General features: G+C 43.4%; 1 protein-coding gene across 2 annotated transcripts in view; it reads right to left on the bottom strand.

Annotated features, from left to right (window-relative positions):
- Positions 1-9,364, bottom strand: part of SIRT2 (sirtuin 2) — a 179,039-nt gene extending 169,675 nt beyond the window's left edge. The window contains exon 1 of one of the 2 annotated variants that reach the window (XM_086952009.1): positions 9,264-9,364. In XM_086952009.1, the coding sequence (XP_086808135.1) occupies positions 9,264-9,279 (16 nt within the window). In that variant the 5' untranslated portion in view covers positions 9,280-9,364. The remainder of the gene's footprint in view (positions 1-9,263) is intronic. The other variant, XM_086952010.1, reaches the window with a different exon arrangement.
- Positions 9,365-13,447: the final 4,083 nt, after the last annotated feature.

The following is a 13,447-nucleotide window of genomic DNA, read 5'->3' as shown; positions in this document are numbered from 1 at the left end:
TCGTGTTGATCAGCTGTTTGACCTCTACCATTCTTTGCCTTATAAAGCCAGAATCCCACATTGAAAGCTGGGCAGGTTAAGATGATACCAACCCTCTGGTCGTTATAAATAATTAAAACTGCTCGGACTGACAGTAATCTTCAAGCAAAGCCAGTAATTTATGCTAAAATGGGCGGCCACCTGGGCATAAACAGAAAAACCATTTGGCAGATCAGCAGAGCATCATCTACCTCTCCCATTCATAACAAGCTGATTGGACAAACATCCTCCCCAGGGTGTACATCAAACAATGTTAGAAGTCATTGAGACCTTGAAGAGTATGCACACAAGCATAAATCCCCAAAGGCACCAATTTCAGAAGGCATCATCTAGCTGAATACTATGTGCTAATGACAATGTACCCTGCAAAATAGTTGATATATAGCATGTATGCAAATGTGCTGGATGTAATATGGCCTTTATAATCACAGAATATTGGCATAAGCTTTGACCAATGTAGGCCATAGCCTCAATTGGCTCAGGTGGCCCCTCCACTCTCTCAATGGTAATAACATACATTTTACTATCAGCAAACCGGCATGAATGCTTTGTGTCATCATGTTTTCATGTGTATTGGTTACAAAGATATTTAAACAGAACAAAGCAGAGGGGGTTGAAACCATATATGATAAAATCACCTTAAATACGTTTAGCAAATATGGCCCATTTGGTTCCTCTCTATCTTGGAAACTAGGGGTTATTACTTTCTCCGTGTCTGCATATATGTTTTATGTCATGCTGTTATTTCATGGGCAGTAGGTATAGAAACGAGTATTCAAGCAGAGCCTAGACCACTGGCGCAGTGTCACAGACTTCCAAATCTTTGCTTCCAATAGACAGGGCTTGGTTAACAAAGTTGCTAGAGGTGGGTTTTCCAATGCATAGGTAAGAAATTCCTCTTCAGTGAGGAGAATGCAGCCCTCAAGTGCAGTTCTTGATAACAAAGTCAGTTGTTATGAGAATTGCAGCCCCCAATTGTAAACGTTGGTTTCAGTAATTGTGAAACAACACGGTTCACATTGCACAGGCCAGAATATATGATTGTAGGAGGATAATGGGTGGGAGTTTCAAGGAAAACCCTCAGATGCCTTTCTAGTGGGTGACTTTCCTACCATAATGCTGAGTACCTGGCAATCTAATGATTTTTATCCCAGCGTACTTGTCAATCGTGGAGTGAAGTGAAATAAGAAATGTGCTCACACATAGGAAGAAGTAAGAACCTCCTAAATTGCTAGTAATTTAAGATAACAGCCGGAGCAGCAACGCTGCATGGCATTTCCACATTTAGTATGCGTCCTACACAGCATGAACAAAGGCGCAGCCGCGTACAAGTAGAGAGTCGTAATAGAAAGTGTTTCTCCTTGAGGGAGGGATATGTAGGACCAAGCCTAAATACACTTCAATGGAAAATTTCCAAGTAAAGATATCAGTGGATTAAGGAGCTACCACAACATCAGAGGGCTAAGCCAAAGGCATTCCTTAGCACGGTCAGGTCAAACTGTGCAACCAATCCAAAGTAGACATCCAAAAAATAGGGACTCATTTACAACCTGGAGGGAAGGCAGGCAATCTGCTGGGGCAACATATGCCTGGTCTGTGCCATAGCTGTAGCCAACAACCCCTCATATATTAGCTTCTCCTATTCATTGGAGTTGAAGTTTTGAACAAAAAACTTCCACTGACACAACAGAAACACTTTCAGTGAAACTGTTAAATGCCAACCGGCTCGCAATGCTATAACAGAATGACCGATTATTATTATTTTAATTTTTTACAGGTTTCAAAGACAAATCTCCAAAGTGGGGGTTTGCTTCTGAAAAAATGCCTAGCATAAAGGAAGCATTAGGGGTTAAGCGATATGTGCATCTCTGGGCGTAAGAGAACTACTGTAAGCCTCCCTTTGTTATGGTCGTAACAATACCTCAAGAATAACATCAGTTTCATGTGTCCCTTTGCAGTCTACCAAGGGTCAGGCAGAAGTGAAGTTGTTGTGTAAAACATGAGGCTCACAATAAAAGGATATCTTTGCACTATACAGACTTTAAAGACGGTCTGAAATAAATCATCAAGTGGAGATAAACAAAATTGTTTCTAATTTTCACCTAAACAACAGTGTATTTTGGATTCTTTAAACTGAAAGATGGAGGGTATTCCACATACTTAGGTACAAAAAAGTGAAGGAAAAGTCAGTGGGACAAGACTTCTTGGCTCTCGTAAATGTAATAGCTTTACGATGGAAGACTCTGAAAGAACATAATAAAGAGGATGGAAAATAGTGATAGAATCCATAAGAGATGAATGAAGGTCCTTTACTGAAAAAATAGTAGTGTATAGTTCAGCAGATTTTAAACTAAAGCCTTTGAATTGAACTTCTGATGGAAAATAAAAGCATCCTTGAGTCATTTTATTGGCCTCAAGCATAGGTTCCACCTTTTGAACCCAGTATAATTTAGCAAGAGCATACTTAGGGAGACCAAGAATGCCACCAATGGCATTTGGCATAGAACAGACAGCACATAACCAATACATACTGCCCAGGTTTTATAAAAACTGCTTAAAAAAGTGTCTGATGGAGCTAACTACTCTGGCACACTACCGTAAAATGGGTCAGAAATTAAATATAATTATCTTGGGTTAAACCCAAGTTCTTGTGGAGGTGAGGGTTTTTTTGGACACTGGTCCAGGATAGAAGGCCTTTCTGGGACAAAAGAATTCCTGTGAGGACGAAATACAGTAACCTAGTGTTGCAAAGCTTCAAATTAAGACCTTTTCTTGGCATCCAAAGTGTATGTTTTCAAGCAGCTAAAAAAATGTACCTAGTCAATTCCAATCAGGGCAACGAAGTCTCGGCGTGACATCTTCGTAGTTGCAGAAATCAGGCTGCAAGACTAAATCCCAGCCCCAAGCTCTCTTGCTATGCACAGTAAGGAGGGGGGGGGGGTTGTTAGAAAGAAGATGGGAAATATTGCACAAACTTAGAAGATTATGGGCTGATTTGTCCACCCTCTTGTTTTTTCTGAGCTGTTTTGTTGTCCCTTGAACACAACCTGGTTCATGGAAGAGATAGAGTTGGGTTGAAGGGTTCCAAATACTTTGGTTATTCATCCTCTAGATTTTATCTTTCAAAACAATGGAATGATAGCCACCTAGGGGCAATCGAAGAATGCTGTATGGGATCCAGCCATCCTCTGCTTTTGAAGAATAAAAATCAAGGGAGACCTACACTCTGGGGGAGGCTTTTTGTGACATCAGCAGAATAAGTGTAATGGGGTGGGGAGAAGAGGATGGATGAGCTGCGGAAATGGGAAGCGAAGGAGGGGTGGGAGATGACAAAATGGTAAGTTGGGCATAGGACTGGGATCGATGGAATGATCACAAATGTAATGTAATGTAATGTAATGTAATGTAATGTATAGGCATTTATATAGCGCACTACTTACCCGGAGGGTCCCAAGGCGCTTCGACCGCTGTGAAACCCTTCCTGGCTTCCCTGAGAGATGGTCCCTTAATGGGTATCTCCAGGGTGAGACCAGGCATCCCCGGCGGTCTGGTGGGGCCGTTAGTGAAGATGAGGCAAGCTAATGCCCAGAGTTGCCGAGTGTGATCGCTGATCAGAGTGGGCACCGAGGCGAGAGAATTATCGAGTCCGCTGACCCTGGTCCAGCAACCTGCCGCGCCGGGAATCGAACCCTGGTCCCGGGCCGTTCTCTGCTCTCAGGTCTGCCGCCTCTAACCAGTGAGCCACACTAATGTGAGTGGGTTACATAGAAATGTGGGGGGTACCAATGCACTGGACTGTTGGCCTGACTCCAGTTTCTAAAAGTGAGCTATTCTGCAATTTGGTGGATGTACAGGAGAAGGATTAACTGCCAGCACATAGAGATAATATGCTGGAACAGTGAATTTCCTGACCATGTAGCTCTCTGTGCACCATGCCAGGAGGTTCAGCATGCCCTACAAGATAAAAGGACAACATAGGTCAAGGACAGTAGGAACATTTTAGGAGGGATCTGAAGTGTCCCAGTAGTCAAGCAGGAGACCGACAGAGAAAACGATGTGCTCAAAGACAGATTGTATTGTTTAACTGCTGCAGGTCACTAACAGAAATTAGGAATGGAATATTCTTTTAAGATAAAAAACTTACTTGTTTTTCACATTTAAAAAAGCTAATAGAATTTGACTCCATTGTTGTATGTATACTGTGCCTCTCTGGTGTTAAGTCTAAAAGTACATTAAAGGCAAATGCTGAAAAAACTCATATGTACCTATCTTGCCTTAAACGGTATGGACAGCAAAAACAAACCCACCAAAACCCCTGCTCTCTTGAAATCACTGACAAAACACTGCAGATATGTGAATGTAACAGCGTATGTGTCATTTATCTGGTAAGTAGTGTAGAAGGAGACTGCTTGAAAGTAGAGGAGGTTGTTGATCAAGTAGGGATACACTTAAGAAAACTGTATAAAGAAAGCTAGAACTGGTGAAGACACAAATGGCGGAGGACAGACGGCGCAGGAGAGGAGAGGCACAGTGTGGAACGACCCGAGGTGGAACAGCAGATGGTGCAGAAACAGGTCATGGATAGATAAATTGAAAATGGGCAAGTGACAAAAAGCAAATGTAGTGGTGCAGAGAATTGGGAGTGTAGATTGAAAAGGGAATATGTATTTATTGATAGTGTTGGTAAAGAATCAGGTTGTCACCTTCAGAACATCGACAGCAGTCAAAGACACGTAATCTGGATCAGGAACATAATATCCAGTAGTGAGGGGCTGATCAGGTCAGTGCCTTAAACATTACAATGCCTGTTAGGCAGTTTTTAATTGTTTTTATTTCAACTTATTTTATTACATTTTTACCGACATGTAAGATCGCTTTACAGTTACAGGGCATCAGCCCAACTTGGCTGTTGTTGCCATGTTAAATGTTTGGCTGCCCCCCTTTACAATTTCTTGTTAACAGATTAAGAGCATCTAAAAGGGAAGGAAAAAGAAAAGAAAAGAAAAAGAGGAGATAGTATACATGAAGAGTGTTTTGGTCACTGGCCTAGTCTGTGCTTGTGGGCAGCCGCCCCTCTATAGTGCGCTCACGGCGACTCATAGGGGTCCAGGTACGCGTCCAGTGATGTCCACATCCCCCAGGGTGAATTTTGCAGTGCGGTGCTATCTGCGCCCCTGAGGTACGTCACCCAATTGAGCCAGCCTTTGAATGTCGACTTAGCTGTATCTCTCCAGTTGGACAGGACCAATTTCACTGCTGAGGTCAATAGGAGGTCTAGTCATGCTGTGAACATAGCCCTGAGGTCATGAATGTGGTTGTAAGGGTAGAGAACTCTGGTTTTAGTGTGCACCCCAGCCCCTTCTTTATGAAAACAAAGATTCTTCCCCAGAAAGCCTTGATTTTGGAGCAGTAGAAGATGAAATGTACCTCAGTTCCAGCACAGGTTGTTTTCCCTGAGGCCTAGCATTGCTAGTCGAGCCGGGGTCCAGTAGGTCTTATGTAGTAGCCAGTATTTTGTCTGGGATAGAACTATGTGGGGATGTTCCCGAAGGTCACAAGTGAGAAGACACTCTGCTTAAGTCTTCAGCTTTGCATCTTCAGTGCTCTCTTGATAGCTAGTAGACAGGGTGCGTTCCTCATAACAGCTGTAAAGTCTTGGAACCAGCACTTTGAGGCTTTTTCTTCTATGTTTTTGATCACCCTTTAGTTGGACAACTCAAATAGAGGTGCCCAATCTAAATAAACATTCAAGAAAAGAAAGGGTAGGTTTTTGTCAATATTCTGGGTGTTTGCCCAAAGGCCCTGCAGATAATGCATAGAATCTTGAATTTAATTATTTGTTCTAAGACAAGCCAGACGAGCCCTTTCTGGGAAAAGGTAACATGGGCCAATTTCGTTAGATACATCCTCGCTGCTTGACTTTAGATCCTCTGGATCTTCGAGATCGCTTTATTTGGTTTCCCTTTGTTACCACAGTGTGAGAAAGAATTAGATCTGTGAAAAGATCAATATGATTTAAAGTCTGGAGAAGGAGCAAGGCTTCTAAACAGTCAAACTGATAGATTCTGAATTTTGTCACAGCTGAGACCTTATCCACGAGCAAAAGACTAAGTAAACCAAACAACCCATTTTCATTACGTTATATAAGAATGGGCTTGCAGCCAATTCTTGGGCCCCTGGGTATGGGACTGTATTGTCCTCACATCAATTAAGATCTTAACAACATTAAGATGTAGGAAACTATCCTTCATTCAATGGTGGATCAGTTTGTAGCAGTACACAATTTTTTTAGGTCTCGCGACCTATCGATGTGCGCAAGCGCATCGAGCGGAGCGAGAATGTAAGTGGCGAAAACATCTTCAAACCAAAGGGCTTTCAGCCCCGCGGTTTTCATGCTGTTCACGTGAACCACGTGATAACATGCACGCGCATTCAGGGCCAGCCAGCCCAGCACATCAAATGGCTTCTCCTCCCCTAATCATTCATGGCCGGCCGCAGGCCGGCCGTACTTTCAGTTTCCCGAAACGGCTTCTCCTCACCTAATTAGGGGAGGAGAAGCCCTTTGATGTGCTTCACACCAATGCGCCTCACAGTCATTCCTCTTGTTTGTATTTGCTTCGGCTGCCATTCTCAGACTCCACGATCTGCTCATGTGCACAAGACACGTTACACATTACACTCATCTGCCTGAAGTGGGAGTTTTAAACAAGCAAAGCTGGTCCTTCTGTACTTGCAGTTTCACTTCTAATGTGTGTTGTTATTTATCATGATTTTTAGCTGAGGTGTATCACGCTCGTTCATGAGTTTGATCTTTTCATACTGTGAAATGTTTTCTAAGTTGTTTTTGATTGTCTTACCGCTGGAGGTCTCCCTGTGCTACATTTAGCCTCTGACACATGCAACGCCACTCAACCACGCAACGCCACGCAACAAGGCAACGCCACTCAACCATGCAACGCCACTCAACCATGCAACGCCACTCAACCATGCAACGCCACTCACACATGCAACGCCACTCACACATGCAACGCCACTCAACCACGCAACGCCACTCACACATGCAACGCCACTCACACATGCAACGCCACTCACACATGCAACGCCACTCAACCTCGCAACGCCACTCAACAACCCAACGCCACTCAACAACCCAACGCCACTCAACCACGCAACGCCACTCAACCACGCAACGCCACTCACACACGCAACGCCACTCACACACGCAACGCCACTCACACAAGCAACGCCACACTCACACACGCAACGCCACTCACACACGCAACGCCACTCACACACGCAACGCCACTCACACACGCAACGCCACTCACACACGCAACGCCACTCACACCCACGCAGCGCCACTTTTACCCACGCAGCGCCACTTTTACCCACGCAGCGCCACTTTTACCCACGCAGCGCCACTTTCAGACACACAACGCCACTCACACCCACGCAAGCCCACTCTCACACACGCAATGCCACACTCACCCATGCAATGCCAATCACACACGCAACGCAAATCACACACGCAACGCCACTCACACACGCAACGCCACTCACACACGCAACGCCACTCACACACGCAACGCCACTCACACACGCAAAGCCACTCACACACGCAACGCCACTCACACACGCAACGCCACTCACACATGCAACGCCACTCACCCACGCAACGACACTCACTCAAAGCCACTCACATCCACTCAGTGCCACTTTCTCACACACTGTGCAGTGCACAATAGGTCTCGCAGTAGGAAAGTTGGAGATATTGGTTTTGTAAATGACAAAGCCCTTTATGTTTTTAACATGCAAAATAAAAATAAAAGGCATTGTTATTTGCAATTGTAATAGCTCCAACTTTCCTACTGCGAGACCTATTGGCAACACCAGTGCTTGTTTCAATATTCACTATTGCTTTGGGTATAAATCCCATACATTTTGAACTAAGATGTAACACAACTACCTCTGTTAAGGAAGGCCCCTATAACAAGTACATTACTTAAAATAAAAATAGTATATGTTAAAATCGCTCTAATGACCCTTTCTTATGCCCGGCATGTGGTAACGCTGCCTCACTGTGACAAATGGCCTATTATTGAAGTTGTTTCCATTTCATTTGGGTTGCAAAGGTTTTTTTTTTTTTTTAAATCCAGTGTAATTGCACTGCCAGTTATTTTGAACGACACTGGCCGCTCAGCTAGAAACAAACTAGAACAAATTATGAGAGGCTGCAACAGCGAGGCACAGGGGTTAAAAATTGTAAAATTCAAAAATATAGGAATTGTATGGACAGCTGCAGAAAGTGGTGATACAATTCATTGCCAATGCTTGACTTAGTCGAACTATTAAAAGCGAAGGTGCAAAGCAGCTTAATGACTAAAGTAGGGAAATTAGCTCAGCACTTCATGTAAACAAAACGGTATTGAAAATGTTGCGGCTGGGTACCCTATATTTTCCATAGTATGCAAATATTCGAAAGACATTACACGAAGACCACAAATTCGAGGTTCAGGTGGTCGCAAATGGTTATGTAAAGGGACAACAAATATTAATTTCTAGGACATTCATTTGTTAAATATCAATTTTGGACACGATGGCAACAGGTTTACTCTTATTGAGTAACAACAGTTATTACTCATTGCAAATGTAAATATTGCGATGGTGAACATGTTTTACTGTAAGAAGTAGATATATTGAACGACTTTTTTATTTTCATGAATGGAAATCTGCAAGTGATTATCAAACTAATAAAATAGGTTCGTGGTGACAGAAAATTGATAACGGAAAAGGCAGATTCGAAGATTAATTCTTAAATTATAGGAAGTTGGAGGAGCAGGGTAATGGATGGCATCAGTCAGTGAGAAGAGTGGAAAATCGGAGGATGGGCAATAATGATACCAGCTTATGACTCAAGGGCTGGGCAAGCACGGATGAGAGCTGGGGAGCAGCCAGGAATGATGAAAAGCACGATTGATGGGAAGGTAGTTACGAGGGGGAAGGTAGTTACGAGGGGAAAGGAAGATGACGAAGTACGATGGGGTGTGTACGATGTCTGGAGTACAAGGTGGTGATGAATGGGGCAGGGTTGCTGAGCAATAGTAGAAGAGAAGTAGAGATGATTTAGAGGACCACGCGTTATTGTGGGGTATGGAGGACGGATGCAGATGAAGATCTCCACAGGTGGTGTAAGCTCTCCGTAGTAATTCCCTTCCCGGATTTACCTCCCTGTTGGTCCATGGGCTCTGTCTGGGATTTACAGCCTCTCAATCACCGAGAGTACCTCCAACCAGCCGCTTCCGGTGTGACGTCGTTTCAAGACCGAAACGTCACACAGAAGGAAACAATGTGAGGGAAGGAAAGCATTATACATTTTTATGTAGTTTCTTGAAGCATACTAAAGAGAACAGTCCGAAAGTTTCCTCCGCACGAACAAATGTGGGCCTTATTAGAACCATACAGTGCTCTATTTATTACAAGTTATCCGCTTCCATAATTCCGACATAACTTCTAATACTTTCATTTAACGGCCAAAACGTAGGGTTATTCCACCAGACAAGCCGTCACTGACGGATCACACATGAACGTTGTACTGTAACCAATGGCATTTTAGACCGCTTCAATATGGCCGCGCAGGTCAGAGGCTACCAGGGGAACAGGAGCAACGTCAGGTGGTCCATCTTTACTTGCTTCCGGTTGTTCTTACATTTACATTTTACAGCTTCTTCGTATGTATGTTGACGTTGCTCCTTACATTACAGCACCCAACCAATGGAACAATAATACATGGATTATATACAACTAGGATTAGAAATTGACCTACGTGCTGCATTTAACGCCTGGTTACGTCTGTTGAAATCCTCTCGGACACATATCTCCTTTTCAGTGTAAGAGGCAGGTACGAAGTCACGAGTCTAACAAATTGAGTGTTGTTTCTTGGCACGTTCCCTCTGGTATTTCCAGCTTTTGACCTGCACATCTTCATTTTTTACAACACGTGTCAATACGTGTAATGTTAAAACCTGTTATTGGTCATTGTCAACGATGTCACTAAATGGAATTATGATTTCATGAGACGTTGTGGAGAGGGCATGTTTTGGGCAGCACACCAGTATGAAGAGGGACAGCGTCGAGCTTATCAGACACTACGGCTGTCTGGTTTGCAAACGACATCTTGGGGACATTCGAAAAGCTTCCCTGGGTATCCATTCTGCCCGTTGCTTACCATTAGCTTTGTTTTTTGTAACTCACATTTGCGTGCTTTCTCTTTGCTGGCTTTATTTCTTTTAGGCTGTCCAGCTTGAGCTCGTCCCTTCCTTAGCTGTTACTTTATTTACTGTATCCTTCCGAGTACTCCGTTTCTGTTAACAGCACTTTAAATCTTGCTCTCATCTTGTCACATTTGCTCTGCAATCAAAGATAGAGGTCCAAGACTGAGGAGTTTGCTGTTTACATTTCTTTCTCTGACTTCAAAGTGTGAGGATTTAGGTGACAGTCATGCTGGCTACTGGGCAGAGTGCTGGAGGAAGGCTGTACGATGTATTTTGTTCTCTAGCACGCAACAAAATGTAATTGTCTGTAAATTAATTGCAGGTATTTCAGAATACATCAGAATTATGAAAGCATAAATGGAGCACATTTCTTGAATATTTTAAAGTATGGTAAAAACATATATTTTAATATGATAAAATCAATACATTAGGTGAGAGCATTTCCACACTGTCGTTTGTGCACTGTATACTTTTATCAGTTAAACTCAGCGCTCGAGTCTGCGTACCACGTGGGTGGACGGCGCCCCCCAACTTATTTTACCCCCCTGCCAAACAGCTGGACTTCACTCTTTGGCCTCTCTGGGTCGAGATCGGAGCGCACCTTTCGTGACGTCACTTCCTGCCGTGACGTCACTTCCGGTGACAGCGTCCCCCCCACTTCTCTTTTCAGGACTCGTGCCCTGGTTAAACTATGTGTGCAAATGTAATGGTGATTTCAATTGAAGATGCAATGTCTTTAATAGCAGTGTGGTACCACACCATGCATACTCCACCTTACCCCACTGTACTCTACTCCAATCTGCATCACTCCACTTCAATTTACTCTGCACCACTGCAATCCTCGCCACTCTAATCTACTCTGTGCCGCTGCACTCTTCGCCACTCTAGGCTAACCTGCTCTGTACCACTATACTCTATGCCACTCCACTCTGCCATGCACAACTCCACTCTGCTGTGAGCCCCTCCACTCTGCTATGTGCCATTCCACTCTGCAGTGTGCAGCTCCACTCTGCTGTGTGCAGCTCCACTCTTCTGTGCACCACTCTGCTCTGTACCACTCTGCTCTGCTTTGTGCCACTCTGCTCTATGCTGTGCCACTGCACTCTGCACCACTCCATGCTGCATCACTCTAATATATGCTGTGCTACTCCACTCTGACACTCCACTCGGACTCTCTACTCCATTAAACTCTGCTCCACTCTAACACTCTATGACACAAATCCACTCTACGATGCTCCACGCCACTCTATGCCACTCTACTCTACAACACTCTGCTACACACACCAACCTTTAAGCAATTATTATTATAAATTTTATAAAGCGATTGATTACACCCGCTGGTGTGTCCCCGCGCTGGTAACTGCTGTTTGTTTCCATTAGAGTGGGATTCTGGTTGTGGTGAGAGGCCCTATTTGAGGCATTGATGATTGGGGAACAGGATTGTTTTCAGTTCTTTGCGGAATATAAGCTCGGATTTTTCCAGTCGCAGCTTTTCTGGCAGCTTGTTCCACAGCTTAGCAGTCGAGGCTCTAAAGGATTTTCCACCCATTCTTGCTATTTTTACCTTTGGGACCTGCACCAGCCCCGTGCCACATGATCTTAATTGGCGTGTTGGCTCATACCGCTTAAGATAGATGCAACACCACAATACTCTATGCCACTCCACTCTACGCCCTACCACTCTATTCCCTTCCTCTCTACTCCCTCCACAACAGTCCGCTCTAAGTGACTCTGTGACACTTTACCCCACTGCATTCTACTCCACGAGACTCTACTCTGAAACTCCACTCCTCGCTACTCTTCTTAACTCCACTGACTTTTAGCAATGCTAAACAATAATGGCACGTTAATTGTCTTAATAGCCAACAATAAACTACTGTAATGTGTGATTTAAAAATATATATTCACACAAACACATGTATCAGGCCAGAGTGTCCAATAAAAACGGCTTTCAAAATACCTTTGATGCAGTTCGACAGATCTGCGCAAAACTTCCATCAGGGAATATAGCAATGAGATGGAAGTGTAGTGTTGCCCCAAATATTATAAAAATTACTCGGCGATGTCGAAATTTGGTGGATGGGTGAGGTGCATGCACTTATAACTCAGCAGTGCCAGGGCAATAGTCAGAAATGTTTGAAATACTGTTTTGTTGGCCATAGCAACCAAATCGGGTGACCAGCCAGTAAATGTCATACAGCAGTGGTTTTTAACCTGTGGTCCATGCACACCTGTGGATCCACGATTGTTTAGAAAATTAAATAATAGCATATGAAAAAAGTTATTGCACATAAAAAGACAAATGGAAAGTTTTGAAACCTCTGCAAATGTGAACTCATTTGAAATTGGAAGCCAGCAATTAAGTTAGTATCCTTATCTTGATTCGTTTGAGCAGTGTACATACAGTAAATAGAATCTAGTATGGATGATTGTTGGTCTTAAAGGTGGCACTAGTATGTACCAACGAAGAGAAAATGCAGTAGAAGCAAAATAAGACACCGCGATATGCTAGAGTCTAGCATATCGCTTCATCTTTTAGAGCTAAAACTACATTTCGAAAAGTTCCAACCATCCCTATAAAAATGTTGACTTTGTCCTATTTATTTGTGTGAGAATTAAACTAAATATTCAATAATTTGTGTATTTGTTTCATGCATACTTGGTTCTGTATTGTTTATATGTTCAAATCATAGACATTGCTTATTCGAGGGTCCCCGGAGTCCAGCAGTAATTGAACCACAGAAGTCAAAAGTGTAAGAACCGCTTTAATGCACACTATTGATGGGTTCAAATGATATCTAAGACTTGGGGGTATAACGTGCCTCGTTTACAGTGAATGTAGCACGTTGAGCAAGAATATACCTCGAGGTGGTAGGTTTATGGATGCCAATGCTTCCCCCAATTCGAGAAATATCTCTGTGCTCTATACAGATTTCTCTTACATTGTGGTTTAAGCTGAGTCGATATGACTCTTATTTTATTTTTGGAAATCAAAAACGGTGATTATTTGGGGGTTCTGTTTTAAGTTCATGTTAAAATGTCACTACGCCTAGCCTAAATTTTCCTGGCATCATTTTAGGAAAGTTTCTATTGGATTTCTTGTATCTTCATCATCCTGAGCTGGCCTTTGGTTGCCC

This window comes from Lissotriton vulgaris, unplaced genomic scaffold, assembly GCF_964263255.1.
Source record: "Lissotriton vulgaris unplaced genomic scaffold, aLisVul1.2 SCAFFOLD_945, whole genome shotgun sequence".
Lineage (NCBI taxonomy): Eukaryota > Metazoa > Chordata > Amphibia > Caudata > Salamandridae > Lissotriton > Lissotriton vulgaris.
The sequence above is the reverse complement of the archived record's forward strand: the minus strand, read 5'-3'. Positions and strand labels throughout refer to the sequence as shown.